The sequence below is a fragment of the Hibiscus syriacus genome, unplaced genomic scaffold (genome assembly GCF_006381635.1).
Source record: "Hibiscus syriacus cultivar Baekdansim isolate YM2019G1 unplaced genomic scaffold, ASM638163v2 tig00116999_pilon, whole genome shotgun sequence".
NCBI lineage: Eukaryota > Viridiplantae > Streptophyta > Magnoliopsida > Malvales > Malvaceae > Hibiscus > Hibiscus syriacus.
The window spans coordinates 120770-142962 of NW_024063515.1; the positions used below are offsets into that span (position 1 = coordinate 120770).

At 35.8% G+C, this 22193-nt stretch overlaps 2 protein-coding genes, 1 long non-coding RNA gene and 2 pseudogenes across 3 annotated transcripts; 1 reads left to right on the forward strand and 4 right to left on the reverse strand.

Moving 5' to 3' along the window:
* Positions 1–483: 483 nt before the first annotated feature.
* LOC120194557 (probable serine/threonine protein kinase IRE) lies at positions 484–2613 on the reverse strand. Its single transcript, XM_039196829.1, has 5 exons — positions 2488–2613; positions 2300–2356; positions 1740–1889; positions 891–965; positions 484–789 (listed from the first exon to the last, which is right to left on the reverse strand). The coding sequence occupies exons 1-5, from the start codon at positions 2596–2598 to the stop codon at positions 694–696; spliced, it is 489 nt and encodes a 162-aa protein (XP_039052760.1). The 5' UTR covers positions 2599–2613; the 3' UTR covers positions 484–693.
* Positions 2614–2687: 74 nt separating this feature from the next.
* On the reverse strand, positions 2688–4393 carry LOC120194558. Its single transcript, XR_005522978.1, has 4 exons — positions 4037–4393; positions 3597–3789; positions 3427–3512; positions 2688–2741 (listed from the first exon to the last, which is right to left on the reverse strand). It is a non-coding gene; the product is annotated as an uncharacterized LOC120194558 (long non-coding RNA).
* A 2032-nt stretch (positions 4394–6425) lies between these two features.
* LOC120194569 lies at positions 6426–8944 on the reverse strand (annotated as a pseudogene).
* A 3122-nt stretch (positions 8945–12066) lies between these two features.
* On the reverse strand, positions 12067–17945 carry LOC120194562 (annotated as a pseudogene).
* A 1785-nt stretch (positions 17946–19730) lies between these two features.
* LOC120194567 lies at positions 19731–20782 on the forward strand. The gene is made up of 3 exons (XM_039196835.1): positions 19731–20275; positions 20357–20487; positions 20565–20782. The coding sequence occupies exons 1-3, from the start codon at positions 19731–19733 to the stop codon at positions 20780–20782; spliced, it is 894 nt and encodes a 297-aa protein (XP_039052766.1).
* The last annotated feature ends 1411 nt before the right edge of the window (positions 20783–22193 follow it).

Here is a 22193-nt window from a genome sequence, read left to right on the forward strand (position 1 = left end):
ACCTCTGATATACAAATTCATCTATTTTTATTTCTACTTGAATATGATTTTACCTCGAACAAAATATTGACTGGTTTAACTACTTGTTTAGCTACAACTTTTGGATATATTTGGATTGCACAAGTGAAAAATGGAACCAATAAAATTCAGGTTAACTACTTGTTTAGCTACAACCTCTGAGCCCTTTAAAGATATCTTCAGGTAAGACAACCAGTGCGTGCTGATGCCCTTGCCAAACTAGGAAGATATTTTCAAGCCCAAGTTTCCTTGGGTTAATTTTAATGATTTAAGATGCATCTGTCATTCCCCACTTGGGATTTCTGAACCATTCGAAATTATCAGGTGGAAGTTGTTACACAGTTTAAAGATACCCGGAAGAGCTACAACAATGGAATTAACAAGTAATGCATATGAATCACGCTAATTATAGGCATACAAAACGTGTTAATGGAATTGATAAATTGAAACCATAGCTCATAGAAATGATAGAAAGGTGATTCTCTTCATCCTTCTGTAAATTTGTTCTCATTTACTTTACCTACTCTAAAACTTAACATGGAATTCCCTAGTTAAACATGTTCTTTTGAACCTCTTTTCTTCTCTTTCATCGATCATTTTGATTAAAAAAGAAGAAAAGAACTCCAAAGGCATGGATTTATGAAAGATACCTTTTGTACTTGAATCAAATTTAAATTATGTCCTTAGACTTCTGGATGGGGAGCACTTGACTGAATCCTTCCCAGATTGTACGAGTATATCATGATTTATTGATGCCAGCTGTGACAACTTCTGCAATAGAAATATTAAACTTGAAAAATTGACTTGAGCAATACAGATTACTAGAAATGTACGTATGAATGCATATGTTTCAAGAAGACCAAGTGCCATACCTTAAAAGAGAAACTTATTAGAGAGAGATTAAGAGGAGAAGGATCAAACTTCGCCAAGTCACCACATTCATCCATCTGAATCAGAGGAAACAAGAGATGATCACGACAGCATTGCCCGATAATAAGATGAATATTGCAAATTGAAAATGGGTGAATATAAGAGAGAATGGATTTCATCCAAATTGAAAAATATTTTTTCTTCTAGAAAATCTCCTATCACAAAGGATGGATATTGTACAGACATTCCAGATACATATTTATTACTAGGAAAATTATCTAGGTACACTGTCAGTGGGAGTTTGTAGACTTCACAAGGGGAGTCAAAAGGATGAAATGTATCCTTGGCGTGTGTAAAAATAAATAAGTAGTTATATGCATAGTGGGCGTAGTAATATATATATATATATAGCCATTAGATTTAAATAATAAATGGCTTAGATTTAATTAAACTTTATAACACATAAATATTTCTTTTAACTCCGCTTGTGGACTTGAAAAACTTCACTGCCAGTATATGGTGTACCAAAATTGAGACATATTTACCATACTGTAACGTTAAGATACTTATGTAAAAAAAACCCACTAAGATGCTATGATGCAAAGCCAACCATAATAAAACCACAGCCCTTACCACTAACTGGGTTCGGCTACAAAGATCAAATTCCAAACATTGCACTCGACAAGATCAAATTTTACAAGTGATTAAGGTCCTCAGTGGCATAATTCTTAACTATAATTCTAGATTAAAACCAAATCTGAACATGCATTTCCACATATCCATCCTTCTGGGATTCTGTCAGAAGTATTACTTTTCAGACAGATAATGCAGTCTACAAGCTAGTTAATTACCTCGGGTCCAAAATCTGATTCTGAGTCATGAGTCTCATTATCAGAATTACCACATTCATTCTCATTCAGGATTCCACTCGAAATTCGACTAAAACGTGATGTGAAATAGCTTGTGTCATCCGCACTGTTAGGGTGTGGTACAAAGGCAGCCTGAAAGAAGTTAATGCTAACATGTTCATATTGGCTTTCCATCAAAGATGAATAATCATTTTCTACCATTCTTCTAATCACGCCCCCTCTTCTTCTCCAATAAAATTGAATACTCTCGTTCTTATATGTAGGCACTAAAACAGTAAAAAGTAAGAAAACATCTACAAAAGGCTACAAATTTTAATGGTTAAGCATATACAGTGATATCAATGGACAATGGTTATGAAACCCCAAAGAATAGCGATAAAAACCCTAACTTAAACTGATACTAGTGACTAATATAAAACCTTCAAATATAGAATATAATATGCATTGCTGTCAGTAAACCTTAACATATTGGATTAACATAAAACATAACTGTCAGACATTATGCTTGAGGCAGGAAAAGAATGGCATATGTGGATTCATACCTTTTGCAATGCAAGACTATCCCATTTAATTCCATTGAAAAAAGCATGTGCTTTAACCTGTAAGATGGCCCCGCTTAATTAAAAAGACCAATATTAAATTAACATGATACTCTTTCAAGTTTTAGTAGTGAACAGAAGGTATATTTTGCTTTTCCATGAAATAAAGAAGTTAGAAAGTGAAGTACAACCTCAGTTGCTCCAGTTGCTCCCAAGCGCCGAGTGGGATCATGTATAAGAAACCTGCAAGAAAATGAATTAATAATGATTAAGTTATTCTGAATGAACTTTTCCCTTAACATGAACAAGTCAATAAAATACAAGCAAAATCATATATCAAGACTCAACCAAAAAACCTGTTAATTCGATCTTGAGCCTCAAAGGACATCTCACTAGGGACAGACGGCCATGGAATTTTCCTGTTCAGAATGTTGTCAAAAATTATCTGCAAAGTCATGACAAAAATGAGAAAAGCATGGAATAAAGCTGTTCCTAGTCCCCAACATCTTTTGGACAGAGTACAGATATTAAGTAATCTGATGAGGAATGAGTTCGAGAGATGAAAAAGGGATTTGTTACCACTTTTCAGAGAACAAATTCAAAGAACATAATAATACTCAAAAGGTTCATGGTAATTGGAGATCATATATTATGGCAATTAATAATTGCAAGATGAAATAACATCCAAACAACTAAAGTTTAATCGAAAAGTTTCATCACTTATAAACATGTTTACAAGAGTTTATATTGATAAACTGAGTTACCACCTAGTTCAAAAAGAAGAATGGATGACAGAGAACTATTTGCAGTTATAATATAGAACCTTAGCTATGACTTCACTGTGAAAGGAAAAAAAAGGAAAGAAAGAAAGGTGGTTGTATGTGTTCCTTTTTCAAGACTAATCTAAATATCAGAATTTTGTGTCTTGGCAGTAAAAACATGTCACCAAAACTTGAGACGCTGCTCAAAGAACTAAAAGAGAATCCCCATCAACATAAAGATTCAATGAAGCAAGATTCTGCTTGACCACAAAATGGACATAATAATTGAACACGTAGATCAGAGTTACCTAATACTTCATTAAGGATGAGGATAGAGTGAAGGACGAGAATAATTGAAAAAGATAATACCACAGGGTGTCCAGCGGTGAAAGGTGGAATTCCTGTAATCAACTCAAACAAGATTATCCCCACTGACCACCAGTCCGCAGCATAACCTGCATGAATGTCATTGTAGTAATATCAAATGTCAATTCTATTAAAGACTTGGAATAAGCCTTAACATCAGCTTGAGCCCAAACCATGCTCAGTGCCAAGAAGAATTTCAGGGGCCAGGTAGTCAGGTGTCCCAACAGCTGAGTGTCGACTTCTATAATCCATTTGTTGCTTATGTAGATTACATGCATCTATTGAAGTAGTTCGATTTGTCTCAGGACAAGATAAGTCAATTGTGTTGTTTATGAGGCCAATTTTTTATAGTCCGAAGTCTGTAAGCTGGTAACATAAGCAATGATTAGCATGTTATCGATACGATAACATGAGATTAATGAATAAGTTAAACTAGAATTTAATGCTTCTAGACCCGCTACATAATATACTTGATACATTAAAAGAAGATTTATTTGTTCCAGACCTTAATGACCATCATGTGCAATCAGTATGTTATCTGGTTTCAAGTCACGATGCACAACCCCAAGGGAATGAAGATATTCTAAAGCAAGAACCTGAAATATGGATATACCTTAAGAAAGTTTAGACAATAATTAGATTGGTTTCCATAATACAGAATGAGTTGGTACAAACCAGCTCCGCAATATATGTACGAGCTACTTCTTCAAGGCATCCAACTTTTCTGAGTAAAGGGTATAGATCACCACCATTGAGATATTCCATAACCAAATAGAGGTTATCTCTACAGGTGAATGAACAAAAAAATCGAACCTGGAATTATGAACTCACTTCTTTTATTCAACTACCATCATTCTTAGACAATTAGAAAGTTTGAACTAGTTACAACATTAACCATCTTTGTCAAATGATAACAAGAGTAGATAGGTTCAAGACAAAAGGGAAATTGCATAATTCCAACAAGATAAACTTGAAACATGTGGGAATTGTAAATTGAGTAAAGAATGTAAGCGCTCATAGCATATGCTTGAATAGGCAATTACCACAAAAGGGTTTAGAACTGCTATTAGTATATTTCGTTCAGCTAATATACACTCAATATCAATTTTAAGTATCATATCCAATTTCTTGAGAACCTGCAACAGCAGAAAAATTGCATTGAGTTAAAAACAAAAACCAGATCACATTTCTTTTTCCCCAAAAATGCTCAAGATTACAGCTCATGTATCTAACACTTTAGAAGGAAATTAAAATCTTGTAACTTATAAATTGAACTTTGACAGAAAACAGAAGAGAAACTGAAAAACAGAAAGAAAAATAAAAACTAAAGTTATTTTCTAATCTGCCGTAATAGTACACATATGTCCCCTATATAGCAATTAGTAATTAACTCCTAATATACTTACTGTAAGATAAAGTCTATCCAGAGATAAAGATAATAAAATCTCCTAATCTTAAAAGACTCCTAAAACAGTAGGTCTCTTAATAAAACAACAAAGTAAACATGGTTAGGACTCTAATAAAATTCGACAAACTTATTGCTAATATGTTCTGGCAATGAAAGCATAATGTTGAGCTCTACTTCCAAACTAATTCAAGAGATGTGTTGGCTTGGAAAAGCTCCAAATTTATTCTTAGAAGTCAATTAAGCAATCACTTGATTCTGTCGACTTCATTTTTTAGAAACTGAAACAAGATTCTTCAGCATTTTCTGGCATATGAATGCATATTACAATAGACAATATAGATTCTTGTACAAAAGAGGACACTTCTAACAAAAGAGGACAATATTTATTAAAAAAATAAATAAAATTCATGATTTATATATTGAAATATTAATTTTGAGTTATATAAAATATATTTTTATTATAATTATATTTTTATATAGTTTAAATTGATATAATTCATATATAATTGTAAATATAATTTAAATATTATATTTTTAATTTGCAACATAATGTCTATAATAGACATTTTATTTTTTCAAACTCACTTCTAACAACAATCCCAAATAGTTAAATTTTAAATTGTACTTTTGAATAATACTTTTAAAAGTTTGTTTCTACGCCACTTTTAAAAGTCAAATTTCAAAAATAATGTCAAATTGACCCTTACATAAAAAAGCTCAATACTTTAGGTACCTATTTTGGTAAAAAAATATTTTAGGTGCCTATTTCAAAAATTTGTTTCTACATTACTTTTAAAAGTCATTTTTTCAAAAGTAATGTCAAGTTGGCCATTAGATGAAATTTTTTAATACTTTAAGTACTTATTTTGGTCAAGAAATATTTTAGGTGCCTATTTTGATAAAAAAAACTTTAAATATTTATTTTAATACAAAAATTAATATTTAGATGTAAAAAATAATACTTATTTATAATACAAGTCAAATAAAGTTAATTTTAAGAAGCTTTTAAGAAATGTATGAATCGAAATGTAAAGATGCATCAATTTCTGATTTTTTTCCCCCTCTTATGAGTTCTAGAAAACATCAAAGAAGAAACCATAAAAGGCAAACATTGTTGAATACGAAGAAATTGAATTCAAAATCCTTCATAATCTTTGTATTTTTTTCAAGTTTACGTAACTAACCATTCATAATGATTTTAATTTTTACTTTTATGTAATCTTTTGGATGTTCTGAAGCTATTGCGATTTGTAATTTAATTTTTTTACATAAATTTAAATATTTGTTTTGACAAAAAGATTCTCTAGACACTTAAATGAAAAAATAATACAGTATTTTTAGATATTTATTCGTAAAATGAGTCATTTAAAAATGAGAAAAAATAGTACGCCGGTTTAAAAATCTGATAATTGTAACTCTTATTCAAAAAAAAGAAAAAAATTACAGTTCCCTCGAGCCAACAAAAGCAACACGTTTGCTTAAAGAATGGTACCGCATTAACAAATTTACTTCGAGTATGTAAATAAGCAGTTGGGGAGTAGCACCAAGAACAGATATTTGTCAAACCATATTTGAAAACAGATTAGTGACAAAAACTTCTGCATTTATTCTCTGTTTATGTAAATTAAAATTACAACATGGTATGCTCAAATGGCTTCATAATATCTTATGGAAGGCCAAAGAACAATTTAAAAGCATTCCCCTTGAAGCAGAAGTTAATGGAAACTGGTTTTGACAGTTAACTGTTGTCATCCACAATGTGGCTGTTCACAAACAAACTTTCTCTTCGTTTAGGAAAGCCAGGTTCCAGGGTTGATCCCCTATACTTCAGCTCTTGAGCAGCTCTATAACTGGGATCAATAGAAGCAGCTCTAGAGGTTGGATCCCCTCTATAATTGGGTTCGATGGATGCAGGTCTAGAGGTTGGATCTGCTCTATAACTGGGTTCAATGGTCGCAGGCCTAGAGATTGGATTCGCTCTATAATTGGGTTCGATGGAAGCAGGTCGAGAGCTTGGATCCACTCTATAATTGGGTTCGATGGAAGCAGGTCTAGAGCTTGGATCCACTCTATAACTGGGTTCGATGGAAGTAGGTCGAGAGCTTGGATCCACAGAACTCGGCCTGAAAGAACTAGTTGCTCCGCCTTGATATCGAGAAGGGGAAGCATACCTTCGACTTCGAAGACCACTGCTTCTCAAGTCCGACATATCAGATCCTCTTGAAGAAGAATCTATAAAAGACCTGTCCGCGGTTTTGGATCCTAGTGGAGCCCCATCTGTAGCTGATGTAGAGCTAAAAGGTTCATTTGGTCCCAATGATGTGAACGCTTCCTTTTTCTTCGCAAAGAACTGCCATGCCCCAAATAGGAAAAGTATGAAAAGTAGCACGGGGCTGGTCCACAGCATCGAATTAGATTCGCCTTTCATAACCGGAAGGTTAGAGCGATACATTCCTATGTAATCACCTCCGAGGCCAAGAACAATGAGTTTTTCACGATCACTCGCTATTAAGGGCGTTGTGTGCCTTATCTCTTTATCTGTATCCACCGCCGGGTAAGTTAAAAACGATGACCTGATCTCATCCAAGCTGGCAGAGAAAAGAAAACGCGGCGCACCAGCCCTAACATAATGTGGTGTAGAAACATTATACACAAAAACCTTTTCGGGATCCACGATAAGTAAATATCCTTTAATAGCCAGGAAAGCAAGAGGCTCATTCATTTCCAACTTTTTCTTGGACCTAACCCTGCACTTGAAGTTCATACTATCGCCCAACAGCAAAACATGAATCAAATCACCATCAGATGTAAAACCATAAGCTTTAGATCGCTCCGCTGCATCAAAAACATAATTCCGAGCAAGAGAATGATTCAACCCTTCGCATTCTGATTCCTTAATTTTCATGCTCCGCAAATCCAATGAACCAGCACCAGTCTCCGTCAAGAACAAAGACCTTTGCTTCAAGAACACGAGCGGCCTACTTGTTGGCATGGCAGAACCATAAATTGTTCCATCTTCTCTAAAAACCCTGATTTTTCCACTAAGATCTGTAGACAAAATATATCTCATTCTCCCAACATGATGAACTTCCAATGTAGTTATCGGCAACCCATCTCCCCCGCCTTCGGAAGCAACAAATTTACCAACAGTCTCCACTACAGGTGAACTCAACTCTTCTCCATTTGATCCTCCGTAAACTCTATTTACCAAGACCATGCCGTTACGATGTCCGGTAACGACAACACTCTCATTCTTAAAAACAGACATGTATGAAACCATTGCCATAATTGGCGACTCGCTGCCGGTGTGAAACTCAGCAGTAACATCCCCATTCCTTAAAAACACAAAAACCCTTCCTTTTTCATCTCCAACAGCAACATACTTGCTAAGCCCCTCATAATCACGAAAGGGCAAAACGTTTATACATGTTGCATCAGAATCTAATTTCACAGCTGACATGAACTGAAACCTCTCGGACCAAAAGGGACTGTATTTGGTAACCGAGACAGCCCTCCCTCTTTCCCCGTCTCTAACTTCAATTTCTTGAACGTTTGCTTTAACACTACGCCTGTGATAAACTTTTGAAGACTCTGATAATTTTGATTCTAATCTAGAAACTATTTCACTAAGATTTCTAACTAGTTCTTCGAGTTTACGTAACAAAACCTGTTGAGGAACGAAATCATGCGGACTCTTAGGATCAGGTTCATGGAGATGAATCTGATCATTCCCGTCCTCGTTTGGATTGAGACGGAGCTGGAGTCTACAAGAACTATAGAAAGCGGTAGCGAAGTGAAAATGAAAAGAAGAAAGAAGAGAAAAAACCTGACTTTGATGGGGTTTGTCATTTTTGAAGGGGAAAAGCTTCAAGACTTGGGTGATTCAATGTTCTGCCATTACAAAATCAAACCTTGTCTGAATTAGAGATCGTAGTTTTAATGTGGGTTCGGAGAATTTCGGGTGGAATCTACGATAGATTCGATGAATCTGATGTCGGGAGGTTGGAGAGACGGTGAGCAGACGCACAAATAGTTGTAATAATTTTGACTATGATCTGTACGCTCCTAGTATAAGTTAGGGCAAGAAGTTCCGATTTCAAGCACACAAAAGGAAATTTTATATCTAAAGACACTGATTGAAACCCAAACTGTAGCAGGACACGTTGGTTTCAAGAAAACCCATCAGTTGTAAGTTTGACCCTGACCCTGACCCTATCCGAGTTACATGTGTATATCGTTTTAGGCTGGATTTCATTTTCAAACCTTTTGAGATTGGGTTTGGGCCCGTACCGAAAGCAGCGTTTGGTTTCTGTTCCTTCATTCGAGGTTTGGGCCCGTACCGAACCAAGTTTGGATACGTATTTCATTTGTGAGTTCCAAAACCAGTCCGAATGTCCGATGCAATCGTGTTGATCGATTTTTCCATTTGGATCAGCAGTTAATTGTCTGAAAATGAAATAATGTCTGCAGTCGGAGGGATGATAACATCAGATAAGAACAAAATCAATTTTACAATCTTCAAACAAATTGGAAATGAGAGATTTTGTACGCAAGCTAAACATTTAACAAGCTTGTCGACTAATCAGCGTGCTTTCTTCAATCTTCACATAACAAAATTTAAAAAAAAAATGCTTCTTCTCTAAATGGAACTTATATATCTGCATAACTCATCACAAAAGAGGAAAACCGAGCCTCCAAAATACCAAGGCATTGAAAGAATGGTGATCTGATAATCAATTTGATCAAATGGCAAGTACAAGTTTAGTGAGAGCAAGCAACCCGGTCACAAATATGTTTTGAACTTAAAATAAGCTGTTTGTCCAGATGTATATGATTCAACCAAGCAAATAAAAAATATTGATGACATCACATTTCCAAATCCCAAGAACTCTCTGCAATAATCTTTGGGATCTTAGTTTCTTCAGCCAGATTAACGGATGCTGAAATCTGTGGAAGAAAAGGGGAAAAAATAGATCATGGTTAGAAATCATATCAAACAAGCTGTTAGATCACTAGCATGAGGTCATGATACTAAAAATATTCAACGGACCCCTGTTTTCTTCTCTCTCTTTTTCCTTAGAAAATAACTTAGGTGAATGAATTTTTTACCCTCAATTTATATTTTATTATGATTTTTTTAATAGTAATGTATCTGCCCCCTTAATGTGCCCCTCTTTGTACCCACCAATAATCTTTTGACACATGTCCCTTTTTATTTTCATGGCAACATTTGTTTAAACTTTAAAAAAGAATTAGTTTCTTAATTTACTTCACCTTCTCCGATTTATTTCTACTGTAATGCTTTCAAAGATCTTACACATAATTTCTTCAGTCCAAAAGGGCAAACATTTGCACACAAAGAAGGCCACAGTGGTTGCTTCTACCTTATGTAGCATCGAAAACATCCGGACATAAAGATATAATAAGGGCCAACAAACTAAACAAGAGATGCTTGAGTTTTAGCATCATGAAATTTCGGTGGAGCTCTGATAAGAAAATAAACAATGGGGTGTTATTTAATCTTCACTGTTAATTATTCATTTATTCTATAACTACAACTGAAAGTAACATCTGCTTTTGAAAAATCAATCAACTAATAAGTTGGTCAATGCTATTATTTAGTCTGTCTCTCTAGAGAATTGAACGAATCTGCTATGGCTTAGCTAAGACTTCCATTGATGAATGATGATGAACTACCGTGTTAATTTACAAGCAATCCAAGGATTTTATCTCTCGACTTGGCGTTTTTCTACCAACAAACTAAATCGCTCTTTACGATCGAACTTTTCACTTTGTAGCATTAAGACAAAATTGCAGAAGCTGTGTTTAGCTTTCTATTATTTCTTCCAATAAATATTTTCCTCATCATAATCATCCACAAGTTTTATAAAATTCATCTTGCATCAACGGATTGATGATTCTTTATGTATATTTTTGTCCAGAAATGGAACTACAACTTGTCTAGGTTGATAGTCTTCTTGAAGTTCTCAAATCGCCATGTACTTGTATTGACTTTGCAACATTCTCACCAATAATGTATGTAGGGTGTGAAAGCAACGTCTTGAAAATTACAAGTAACCTTTAACGGGGCCGACCGCAACACTCAAGGTTTGAGTTTTCAAAACCTCTTTCATAGTTTTAGTGGAGGAAAAAATATCAAACAGTAGAGACAAATTGAAGAAGATGGAATAAAATAAGTAATTCTTTTTGGAAGTTTAAATGAATGTTGCTATTAAAAAAAGACACGTTTCAAAAGATTATTGGTGTGGCACAAAGAGGGGCACACTAAGCGGGCAGAAGATTTATGTTCAAAGATTACATTATGATCTCAAGAATGGAGGACCGTAGGTTTCTAGCGATATGTTTCAGGATGAGGGGAAGGAACGCTGAACAAGGTGATTCCAACATGAGCTGGAGATCCAGTTTTTACAAGAGCTCTGCTACTGAATTAACTTCACGAGGAATTCATGTGAAAAACGTTTTTCATTATCTTTGACGCAGGCAACCAATCGCACGAGCCAGTGAGTGGATACACGTACCGTTTGCATTGTTGGCTTCAATGAGCTTTATGGCTTCAAGGCTGCTACTAGACTGGACGATGACTCTATCAGAGCCATGGTTCCAGGCGAGATGAAGACCAGTGAATATGCTCGAAAGTTCAGCCTGGAGTGACGAGCAATGACAGTAAACCGAGTGAAGCCAAGGATCCAATTTTCTCCACTGTCACGTATAACGCCGACAGCAAGACTTTTCCCAGTGGTTCTCGAAAATGCACCGTCGTAGTTGATACAAACCCACCCGAGAGGTGGTGCTTCCCATTGAATCAGCTGCCGAGTACTTTGTGGAGCACCTACTCGTAATGGAGGGGAAGGAGTAAAATGCTTTGTCCAAGTCAGAGCAATGTGAAAGGTAGCATACACTGTATTGCAATCCTGGGTGAATATAAAAGTGTTCGTTTCCAAAGCTACCAGAGTAGAGAAGAGAAAAGGTGATGCCAAGAACAGTCCCAAGAGCCATGAGTAGCAGTCATGCGCATTAGTGCATATTGCTGATGTGTCAAGAATAGTTTTTATTTCGATTTTCCCAACAATCCATGAATAAAGAATTACATCATATATATCTATATATATATATATTGCTTGCACCCCACCCTTCAACAAAAATGAAAAAGAAAGAATATAATATAATATGATATATTTTGCACGGTGCCCAGCTCATCTTTTATCTTTTAACTTGGAGTGACTGTAACTTGAAGATTCATGAGGTAAGTTAGAGGACATTCATGGGGCAATCACAGAACAACGTCTCCCAAATCTCGGTGAAAACCTCCACAATGATTCCATGGTACTCCCTTGAGTTTAGAGTAAGAAAACACTGCAACAGTTGCTCCAAATCCTTGGCCTCAAACATCTGTTTCTCCAATATCATTTCCACCATCGACCTCTTGAAGTCTTCATAAGGATCCTCAGATTTCGTTACAACCGCAATGCTCTTCCTCACCTTCCCTTCCGCCGTATGCGGCTACTCCCTCATTGAACCTCTCACCGTTGTTTCCATTTTCTCTGATGATAGAGATAGAGCTCCTCTTTTTGTCTTTAAACCGTTAGGTTTCGACGATCCTTTGTGTTTCTTTGAACCAAAGCTTCTCAGTCTCTTCATTACTTTCTTCCCATTGTTTAGTTTTTTCTTGCTTTTCTTCGTTTCCATATAGGATTCCTTGATAGAAAACTCAATTACTATGAAAAACATATCATTGTGTGTACAAGACTCTGCATGTCTTTATAGACAATCAATGTATAACTGCTATACCAGCTATACTAGAAAGGCAGTTACATTTCAACTAACTAACTAACTAAGCAAGACTATATATTCTACATGCTCGAGCATGCTTATGATGTAGTCCATCCAATATGCTCCCTGCTCCTTCAAATCTTCAACTTCTTTTAACGAAACAACTCCCAACCTTTGTCTGAACACATTGAAGTAATCTTTTGACAATGCCTTAGTGAAACCATCTGCTACCTGATGTGAAGATGGTACATAGTTCACCTTCAATTTGTTTGCTGCCACCTTCTCTCTCACGAAATGCACATCCAACTCCACATGCTTAGTTTTAGCATGGTAAATTGGATTAGCACTCATAGATATGGCACTAGAATTATCACACCATATAACAGGTGTGCCTTGTAGCTCAATCCCCATACTATCAAGCAATGCAGCTACCTACGTTGCATCAGAAGACACATCAGCCAAACTCCTATACTCTGCTTCAGTTGTGGACCTAGACACAGTCTTTTGTTTCTTGGAACTCCATACGATTAGATTGCCAGCAAGATACAAACAATTACCTGAGATTGATCTCCTGTCATCCATGCTTCCTGCCCAATCAGCATCTGCAAATGCAGTAAGCTGTAATGGTGAGTCATTTCGAGACAAAACAAGTCCATGATCCAAGGTGCCATTCAATTATCTAAGCACTCTTTTCACAGCAGACAAGTGTTGCTCACACGGTGCATGCATGAACTGAGCTAATTTATTAACACTATATGCTATGTCTGGCCTTGTGTGACACGCATACAATAACGAGCCTACAAGACTTCTGTACTCCTTTGGATCAACAAGAGGACTGCCAGCTTCTTTGGTCAGCTTGAGGGATGAGACCATTGGTGTGGGCATCGAAGTGGCTTTGCTCATCTGCACTCTATCTAGCAATTCCATGATGTACTTCTTTTGACTCAGAAAAATGCTATCACCCACATATTTGATCTCAATTCCAAGAAAGAAGTTGAGTTGTCCCAAGTCCTTGAGAGAAAATTTCTCACCAAGCAAGCTGACTACTTCTTCAACTTTGCACACCAAATTTCCAGTAACAATTATATCATCCACATATACCAAGACATAAACTACAAATTTTTCTCTTCTCATTACAAATAATGAACAATCTGCAAGTGACACTTCAAAGCCAATATATACCAAATGTTCCTTCAGCTTAACATACCAATTTCGAGGAGCTTGCCTCAATCCATACAAGGCTCGATTTAGCTTACACACTAAGGGAGTTCCATCTTAGTCCACTTCTTCAAATCCTTGGGGCTGTTGCATATAAACTTCTTCCTGCAAATATTCATTTAAAAAAGCATTATTTATGTCTACCTGCCTCAAGCACCACTGTTTTTGAATAGCTACAGCAAGTATCACATTAATTGTGGATGACTTTGCTACTGTACTGAATGTATTATGAAAATCTTGTCCAGGAATTTGAGAAAAACCCCTGGCCACCAATCTGGTTTTGTATCTTTGCAACGTGCCATCAGCATTTCGTTTTATCCTAAACAGCCATTTACATCCAACTGGAATTCTGTCTTCAGGTAATCTTACCAGGGTCCATGTGTTATTCCTGACCAAGGCATCATACTCCTCTTGAACAGCTGCCTTCCACTTATCAGACTGAAGTGCAGCTTGAATCGAATGTGGCTCTTCTTCCTCACCATCATGCATACTCAGATACACTTTAGGTTTGAATATACCTCTCTTGCTTCTAGTTATCATGTGATGACTAGGTGCAACCTTGGAACTCACAACATCTTCTGAGTCTGATTGTGTCAATCCTTGTTGCTCATCTACTGCAACATTTTCATCATGTGCATATTGCTCAATTTCAGCTCCTTCAATATCACTATCAATTGTGTCATGATGAGCTGAGTTAACATTTCCATCTCCAGCAGACTGGTTCATCAACTCAGAATCTCGAACTGAATTGCTTCTAGGTGATGGAACATGAATATGATTTTCACCTATGTTCATGTAATCATCAGCTCGAGCACACACTCTATGAGCACCATTGATAAGTGTCAGCTTTCGAGGTGACATCTGACCTGTCTTAGTTGTTTCGTCACTGCTTCCTGCAAAAGGAAAACAAGATTCATCAAAAACTACATGCCTTAAGATGTAGATGTTCCCACTTGGTGCAAGACATTGATATCCCCTATGATAAACGCTATAACCAAGGAACGTGCATGGTTGAGACCTAAAGTCTAGCTTATGTTGCTGAAACATTCGAAGATGTGGGAAACACCTGCACCCAAAAACACGCACACCACTGTAATCTGGTAGCTTATTGTAAAGGGCTTCAAACGGTGACTTTCCATCCAGAACCTTGGTGGGCATTCGATTAATAAGGTACACAGCTGTACTTACAGCATATGACCAGAACCTTAAAGGTAAAGAAGCTTGTGCCATCAAGACCAGTGCTGATTCAATAACATGCTGGTGTTTTCGTTCAACAACACCGTTTTGTTCTGAGGTGTGAGGACAGGTTAATCGGCGATGAACTCCCATATTTGCCAATATTGCTGTGAATGGTCTGTACTCTCCACCCCAGTCAGTTTGCAGTTCCTTTATTTCTGTCTCAAACTGAGTCTTAACAAATGCATGAAACAAGTGGAAAGCATGCATTGTTTGATTCTTGTTCTTAAGTAAATATACCTAGCAATGCCTTGTACATGCATCTACAAAAGACACATAATAGCCGAAACCATTTGAAGTTATGTGCGAGGGTCCCCATAGGTCAGAAAACACTAACTGAAAAGGTTTGTCATACACTGTTTTAGACTCATGAAACGGTATTTTATGGCTCTTCCCCATTCTACAAGCTACACAAACATTTGTACTCTCTTTATTTATCGAGGGAGCAACATTGACTCCAATTTGTTTACAAATTTGCACCAATGATGCATGAGCAGGATGCCCAAGCCTTTGATGTCACAAATCATACAAGTTTATGCTAGTAGCTACATTTACTATCATTGAGTTTGATTTCTTATCACAAGACACATTATCAGCAGCAAAATGATACAAACCAGCAGTCTCTCATCCTTGCAACAACACTACTCTAGTCTTCTCATCTTTCACCAAGCAATGATTCGCATGAAACTCAAAAAATACCCCGTTCTCTCTAGCAAACTTAGAGACAGACAAAAGATTTTTAGTGACATCAGGAACATGCAGAAAATTATTAATGTAAAGAGCTCGAGATCTAGTTCGAATGAGAGATGATCCAAACTTGTATATATCAAGATTCTGTCCATTTCCCACATCTAACTTACATGGTCCTGAATAATCAGATGCATTGTTAAATTTGGAACTGTCTGGAGTTACATGATGAGTAGCTCCTGAGTCTATAACCCATTTGTCTGAGCTGGAAGATGTTGAAGACAAGGTCTGCATTGGAGCACATCCACTGTTTACACAGGTATAACCTTCACTATCAAAACCAGTTAACTGTGTATTAAAGGACTCATGCTTATCAGCAAGAATTCCAGAAAATGACTGATCAAACCGATGCCAGCATCGATCCACAGTGTGCCCCATCTTTCCACACAGTTGACATTGTACCCTTGTTCTTCCTCGACCTCGATTACTCGTTCGACCACGCGAATATTGTTGTGTCATTCGTTCATTCCCAGTATTCTGTTGATCAGTAGATTATCCAGAATATCTTCTTTGATTGCTATTCTGAACATGTGCAACATTTTCACTGAGAAGCGGTTGAGATTGTCCTTGAAAACTTTTAAGTTGAGCTTCTGCATCAATTAACATAGAATGAACCACATCTACTGTAAAGGCATCTTTACTCGCTGTAATTACAGCAACAAAAGGTTGATACTCGAACGAGAGTCCATTCAGAATTGTAGCTATCTGATCAATGTCAGAAATGACACTGCCACACGCAGCTAGTGCATCACACACCTCTTTGATCGAAGTGAGATATGATCGCATACTTTCATCTCCTTTCTCGATGGACCTCAACTTGCAATGCAAACTCATTATACTGGTAGTTGATCGATTAGAGAAGAACTTAAGAATTGTAGCCCATACCTCAAAGGCAGTTTCAACACCAACAAATTGTGATAGCAGATGATCACTGATGGTGGACAAAAGCCAAGAGGCCAGAGCACTATCTTGTGCAACGAATACATCATATTCTTCATTGATGACAAGATTGCCATCTGTATCAGGTATTCTTTCAGGTGGGGATCGAAGATCTCCGATGAGTAGCCTCTCAAGCCGATGACTTCGAACCGTTAAGAGAACCTGCTGTTTCCATTGAAGGAAATTCATCTCATCAAGCATGATGTTGATGCGTTTGTTTGTGAACATCTTTCTGGGTCTCAATGATTCTGAACTGCCAAGAATGTTTCCAGAACCACCAAGTGCCATGATCCCAATTCTTGCAAGATGAAATCGAAAAGTCTTGCCAAGAATTACCACGCAGCAGTAGGAATACAGCTCATCCCACAACCAGCTGAGCGATTGATACCATGATAGAAAACTCAATTACTATGAAAAATAGATCATTGTGTGTACAAGACTCTGCATATCTTTATATACAATCAATGTATAACTGCTATACCAGCTATACCAGAAAGACAGTTACATTTCAACTAACTAACTAACTAAGCAAGATTATATATTCTACATGCTCGAGCATGCTTATGATGTAGTCCATCCAATATTCCTCAGTTACTAATTGATCTAACTCCAAGGAAGAATCGTCCGAGAAGCTTCGTGTAGAGCTGATTAGCGCTTCCGCCTGCTTATCTTCGGGTCCTTCGCTGCTGAAACACCCACTATCGCGATATGAAACAGTAACACATCCAGCAACTGCCTTCGCTTCCTCCATTTTCTTTTTCTTCTTATCGACCTCCTTTTCCCCATGAATCTTGGAATTGTGGGCTTTTGCAAGTACATGAAACCGAGTTGTTTCTTTGTTTGACGAGTAATCAAGTGACTCAAAACTAATGCCAGGGGATAAATGTTGTGTGCATGATCGTGCTCGACAAGCGCAGCCAACGGATGCTATCTTTGGCGACAAATGGTGTTTGACGAAAGAGCCATTCGGTGTCAATGGCGACGGTGCAGGGGGTTCGGATAGCAGATATCAAATGCTTTTGGATTCACCGGAGATAGCCGGTGAATTGCCTGACCTGGAGTCTCAGCTAAATTAGAAGATTTCTTTGATCGACAAAATTGGAAAGATGGAATAACACGAGAAAATCTGAGGTTAAAACGTTTAGCCATCTTCAGAAAGTTGGCGTTTGTTTTTGTTTACAAATTCCAGGATGGAAGACGAGTATATAAAAGTGAAACGGCCGGCTATATATAATAAAAATAATAATAACAGCTTTGTACCCAAATTTCTCATATAATTAACTGATCGAATCCAAGTGATGATCTCAGGTTTTATACACTATGAATGCTATGTAAAATTCCTTAGCGAAACGTAGGGTTCGTAAACGTCTGTACATTAGGTGTCTGGTGAATGTAAAATTTTATATATTAACATTGTAAAATTTCAAGTGAGATAATATTTGTATTGATATTATTGTTTTAATTGTAAGATGCCTCAAATTCCAAAGGGAAAAGGGTGCAGCAGTCAATTAGGTATCAACATCCTGAAATATAATGGGAGTAATTGCTGGAGTTGTATTCTGATATACATATAATATTTGACATATAAGCTTCTTGGAAAATCCCACCGCAGGTTTTACTACATGATTTTTGTTTTGTATGTAAAGGGCTGTTTGTTTGGCTTTGAATGGAACCATTCAGTATTCAGACTGTTTGTTTTTTACCTCTGAATGATTCAGTGCTGATTGATTCAGCAAAACAGTGCTGACAAAACATTAAGCACTAAATAACGATAATGGAAATTTTGGCAACAGTGCACACGCATTTTTTTTTTTATTTTTTTACTCAGCTCTTTCTAGACTACGTATTTTGTAAACACTTACTATTAAATATGAACTTAAAATGTAACTATATAAGAAGAAGCTAAATATTTCATATTCCCCCCGCATTTATCACTTAATACACCTGTCTTTAATCTAATATAATTGAGTATAAAATTCAATTGATGAGAAATTCCAAATTTGCTATGAACGAATCATAATAATTACCAAATGCAATTGAAATATATTCCATTAAAATATCGCATAGTCAAAGATGAGCAAACTTGAAGTTGACTTTCTACTTTAGCTATGCAAATTTTTAAAAATTGTAATTAGTCACTAATTTCTCTCAATTTCGATTAAATAGGGAAAATTAATTTCAATTCCACTTATCCATGCTAAATCTCACTGTTCTAAAATATGGAAATAATATTTCCAACCTTTATGTAGCATCCTTAAAATTTTTGTGAAATTTTGGTTCTATCCGATTATCCGATTCCTTACCAAAATTTACTACTTTATAATTTTTAATACAAATCCCGAACCAAAATTCTGATTCCCCTAATAACATTTATTTTGGGATAAACTATTCATTTACGTGTCAAAATATATAACTTTTAAAAATTACATTTTTGGTCTTTAAACTTTTTAAAAGTTATACTTTAGCCAGTTAGCTTTTAAAACTTACATTTTGGCCACTTTTCAAAATTTGGTGTATTACAACTCCACCATAAAGAAGAAGATGTGAGGAAGAAATAAAAAATTCTTTGTTTATAGAATGAGCTTTTATTGCTTGTAAGATAGTACAACCTACCCATTAAATTAAGGTTAAAGTTGGTATTTCCAACCCAGTAAGCTTTTCAACCTTAAAAGCTTCTAAAATCACACCTTTTGGGTTTGGGTCTAAAATCATGTTTCAAACGTCAATTTGACTCAAAAGTGTATTTGTTTGGGATTGCTTTTGCTTAAATAAGTGATTTTAGGGTGTTAAAAGCAATCCCAAATGGGCCCTTAGAGGTTATGAGTTCGAACAATAGTAACTGCAACATGATGATTGAGTGCTCATTTTCAAATAGTTGAGAATATTCAAAATAGATACTACTTTGTAATCAACTTAACTTAATTAATGATTTGTTAATTGAAAGTTTCTGTTAAATGTACTTGCTGCTATGGAGTTACCTGAGGGATTTCGAATGTGGATTGGGACCTGTGTGACTGCTTCTAAATTTTATGTGGCTTTCAATGGTATTTTGGTAGGATTCTTTAATGGTCAGAGGGGATTGAGACAACGGGATCCATTGTCACCTTATTTATTTGTTTTGGTAATTAATGTGATATCCCATTTGTTGGATGTTGCTTCTAGGGAGGGAATTTTTAAGTATCATCCCAAGTGCAAGAGAATTTCTTTGACACACTTATGTTTTGCTGATGACCTTCTAATATTTTGTTACGGGTCTATGGATTTTGTCTTTGGTGTGAAGAGTGTGCTTGAGGTTTTTTATGGAATGTCTGGCCTAAAGTTGAATGCTGTTAAAACTGAATTATTTGCTTGTGGCATGGATGGTAGGACACTAGAGAAAATTTGTGATGCTATTGATTTCAGACTTGGTAAGATTCTTGTGAGATATCTTGGTGTACCTCTAGTCACAAGAAAACTCACGGAGAAAGATTGTTTGCCTTTGGTTGAGAATATTAGGGGTAAACTTGTTGTGTGGTCTCACAAGAAACTTATTTATGGTGGGAGGCTGCAACTTATTAAGGCTGTGATTTTTGACATTACTAATTTTTTATGCAGGCAATTGATACTTCCTAAGGATATTATTAGGAAGATTGAGCAATTATGCATGCGTTTCTTTTGGATGGGTAACGACTCTTCTCCTAGGAGTGCTAGAATTAGTTGGAGTCAAATATACAGTTCTGATAGGGGTTTGGGAATTAAAGATCTCTCTTGTTGGAATTGATCTACTGTCTGCTGCTTATCAAGCATATTCTTTCTTGTGAAGGCTCCTTATGGGTTGCTTGGATCAATGAATATGTCTTGATGGGGCATAACTTTTTATATGTTGTTAGCAGACCTCATTATAGTTGGATTCTGATGAATCTGTTTCTTATGGGAGGGATTGTTGCTTCTCTTTTTGGTGGTGGAATCGATTGGAACAAGAAGATTGATTTGAGAGAAAGTCAGGTAGAGGATGTAATATCCCAAACATCAGGTCAATGACTATAATGTAAGGATTTAAAATTTGGTGGTTTAATATGAATAAATTAAAAAGTACAAGGACTGATTTAGGAAATTATGGTCAAGACTATTTATTAAGGATGGAAGATTGGATGGATATTATGGTCTTTTAGAAGGAAATGAATTTAATATTAATTTCTTTTAGAGATTTATTAAGTGTTTAATAGGGGAAAAGGATAAGGCTGAGACTTTGGGTTTTCTACTCTTCTTATTCTTCTCTTCCCCGTAACTCCATAGCAAAGATAAGATTTCTTCAAGTTAGTTTTTCCTTTCATTTTTAGGTTGGTTTTGAAGCCTTAAGTGATATAGAAGCTTAAGGAAAGCTTAAGAGTGAATAAAACTAAGAGATTTGTGATTTAATAAAATGAGTTTTTAAGTGATTTGATGAAATTTGGTCAGAAATTGGAGTTTAAAAGTAAAACTGACTTGTCAAAGATGTAAATAAGAGATTTGGAGCCTTAGAAGTGATTAAAAACATGATTGAAATTTTGGTGTGATTTTTAGTTTTGAGTGTTCTTTGGAGATTGTGGATGTTATAAGGAGATTTATGGATGTAAGTTAGTTGGGTTAAGTGATGATGAGTTTAATGGTATGGTTGGAGATAAGAGTAAGAGATTAAGGGAAATTTGGGTAAAAGTCGAAGTAAAATACGAAAAATCTGAGTAAGGGTATTGGTATTGGAAGAACAGTATTGATACTATAAGGTTAAATTAGAGGAAAGAGAATGAACACGATGATCAATATCGATACTGATTAAAGTAGTATTGATACTGATGTGGAGGTATCGATACCAAGAGGAAGGTATCGATATTGTAATTGAAAAATGGATTTCCAGAATGCAAAAATGGTATCGATACTGAATTGGGTATCAGTACCATAGAAGAGAAGTATCGATACTGTAGGAGAGGTACTGATACTATTCAGTCTGAAATTTTAAGTTAAGATGAATTTTAAAAGAATTCGAAATTAATGGTATTTTTGAGTATTAATATTTTGTATAAATGTTAGTAAGGATACTAACATTGTATTTTATATTTGTATATGTGATTATGGATGCTTGTGTAGTTCGTGATCAAATTTGTGATACAAACAATTCAAAAAGGCAAGGAAAAAGTTCAAGAATATTTGGAAATCGTCAGTAAGGCATCATATTGAGGCATATCAGGTGAGTGCATATATTATGTACTTATATGATATGAGGATGACTTGTGATGAGTCAACCTCGAATATTTTGATAAAACTATGTTTTATAGTATTTTGAAATATTTTCATAAAGTTTATGAAAATGAGTTTACGAATAATTATAGAGTATGAACTGCACTAAAATAAATGAATGAACTTTTATATTGTTTTAATAGTTATTGATGTTTCAGAAATAAATGTTTAATCTATG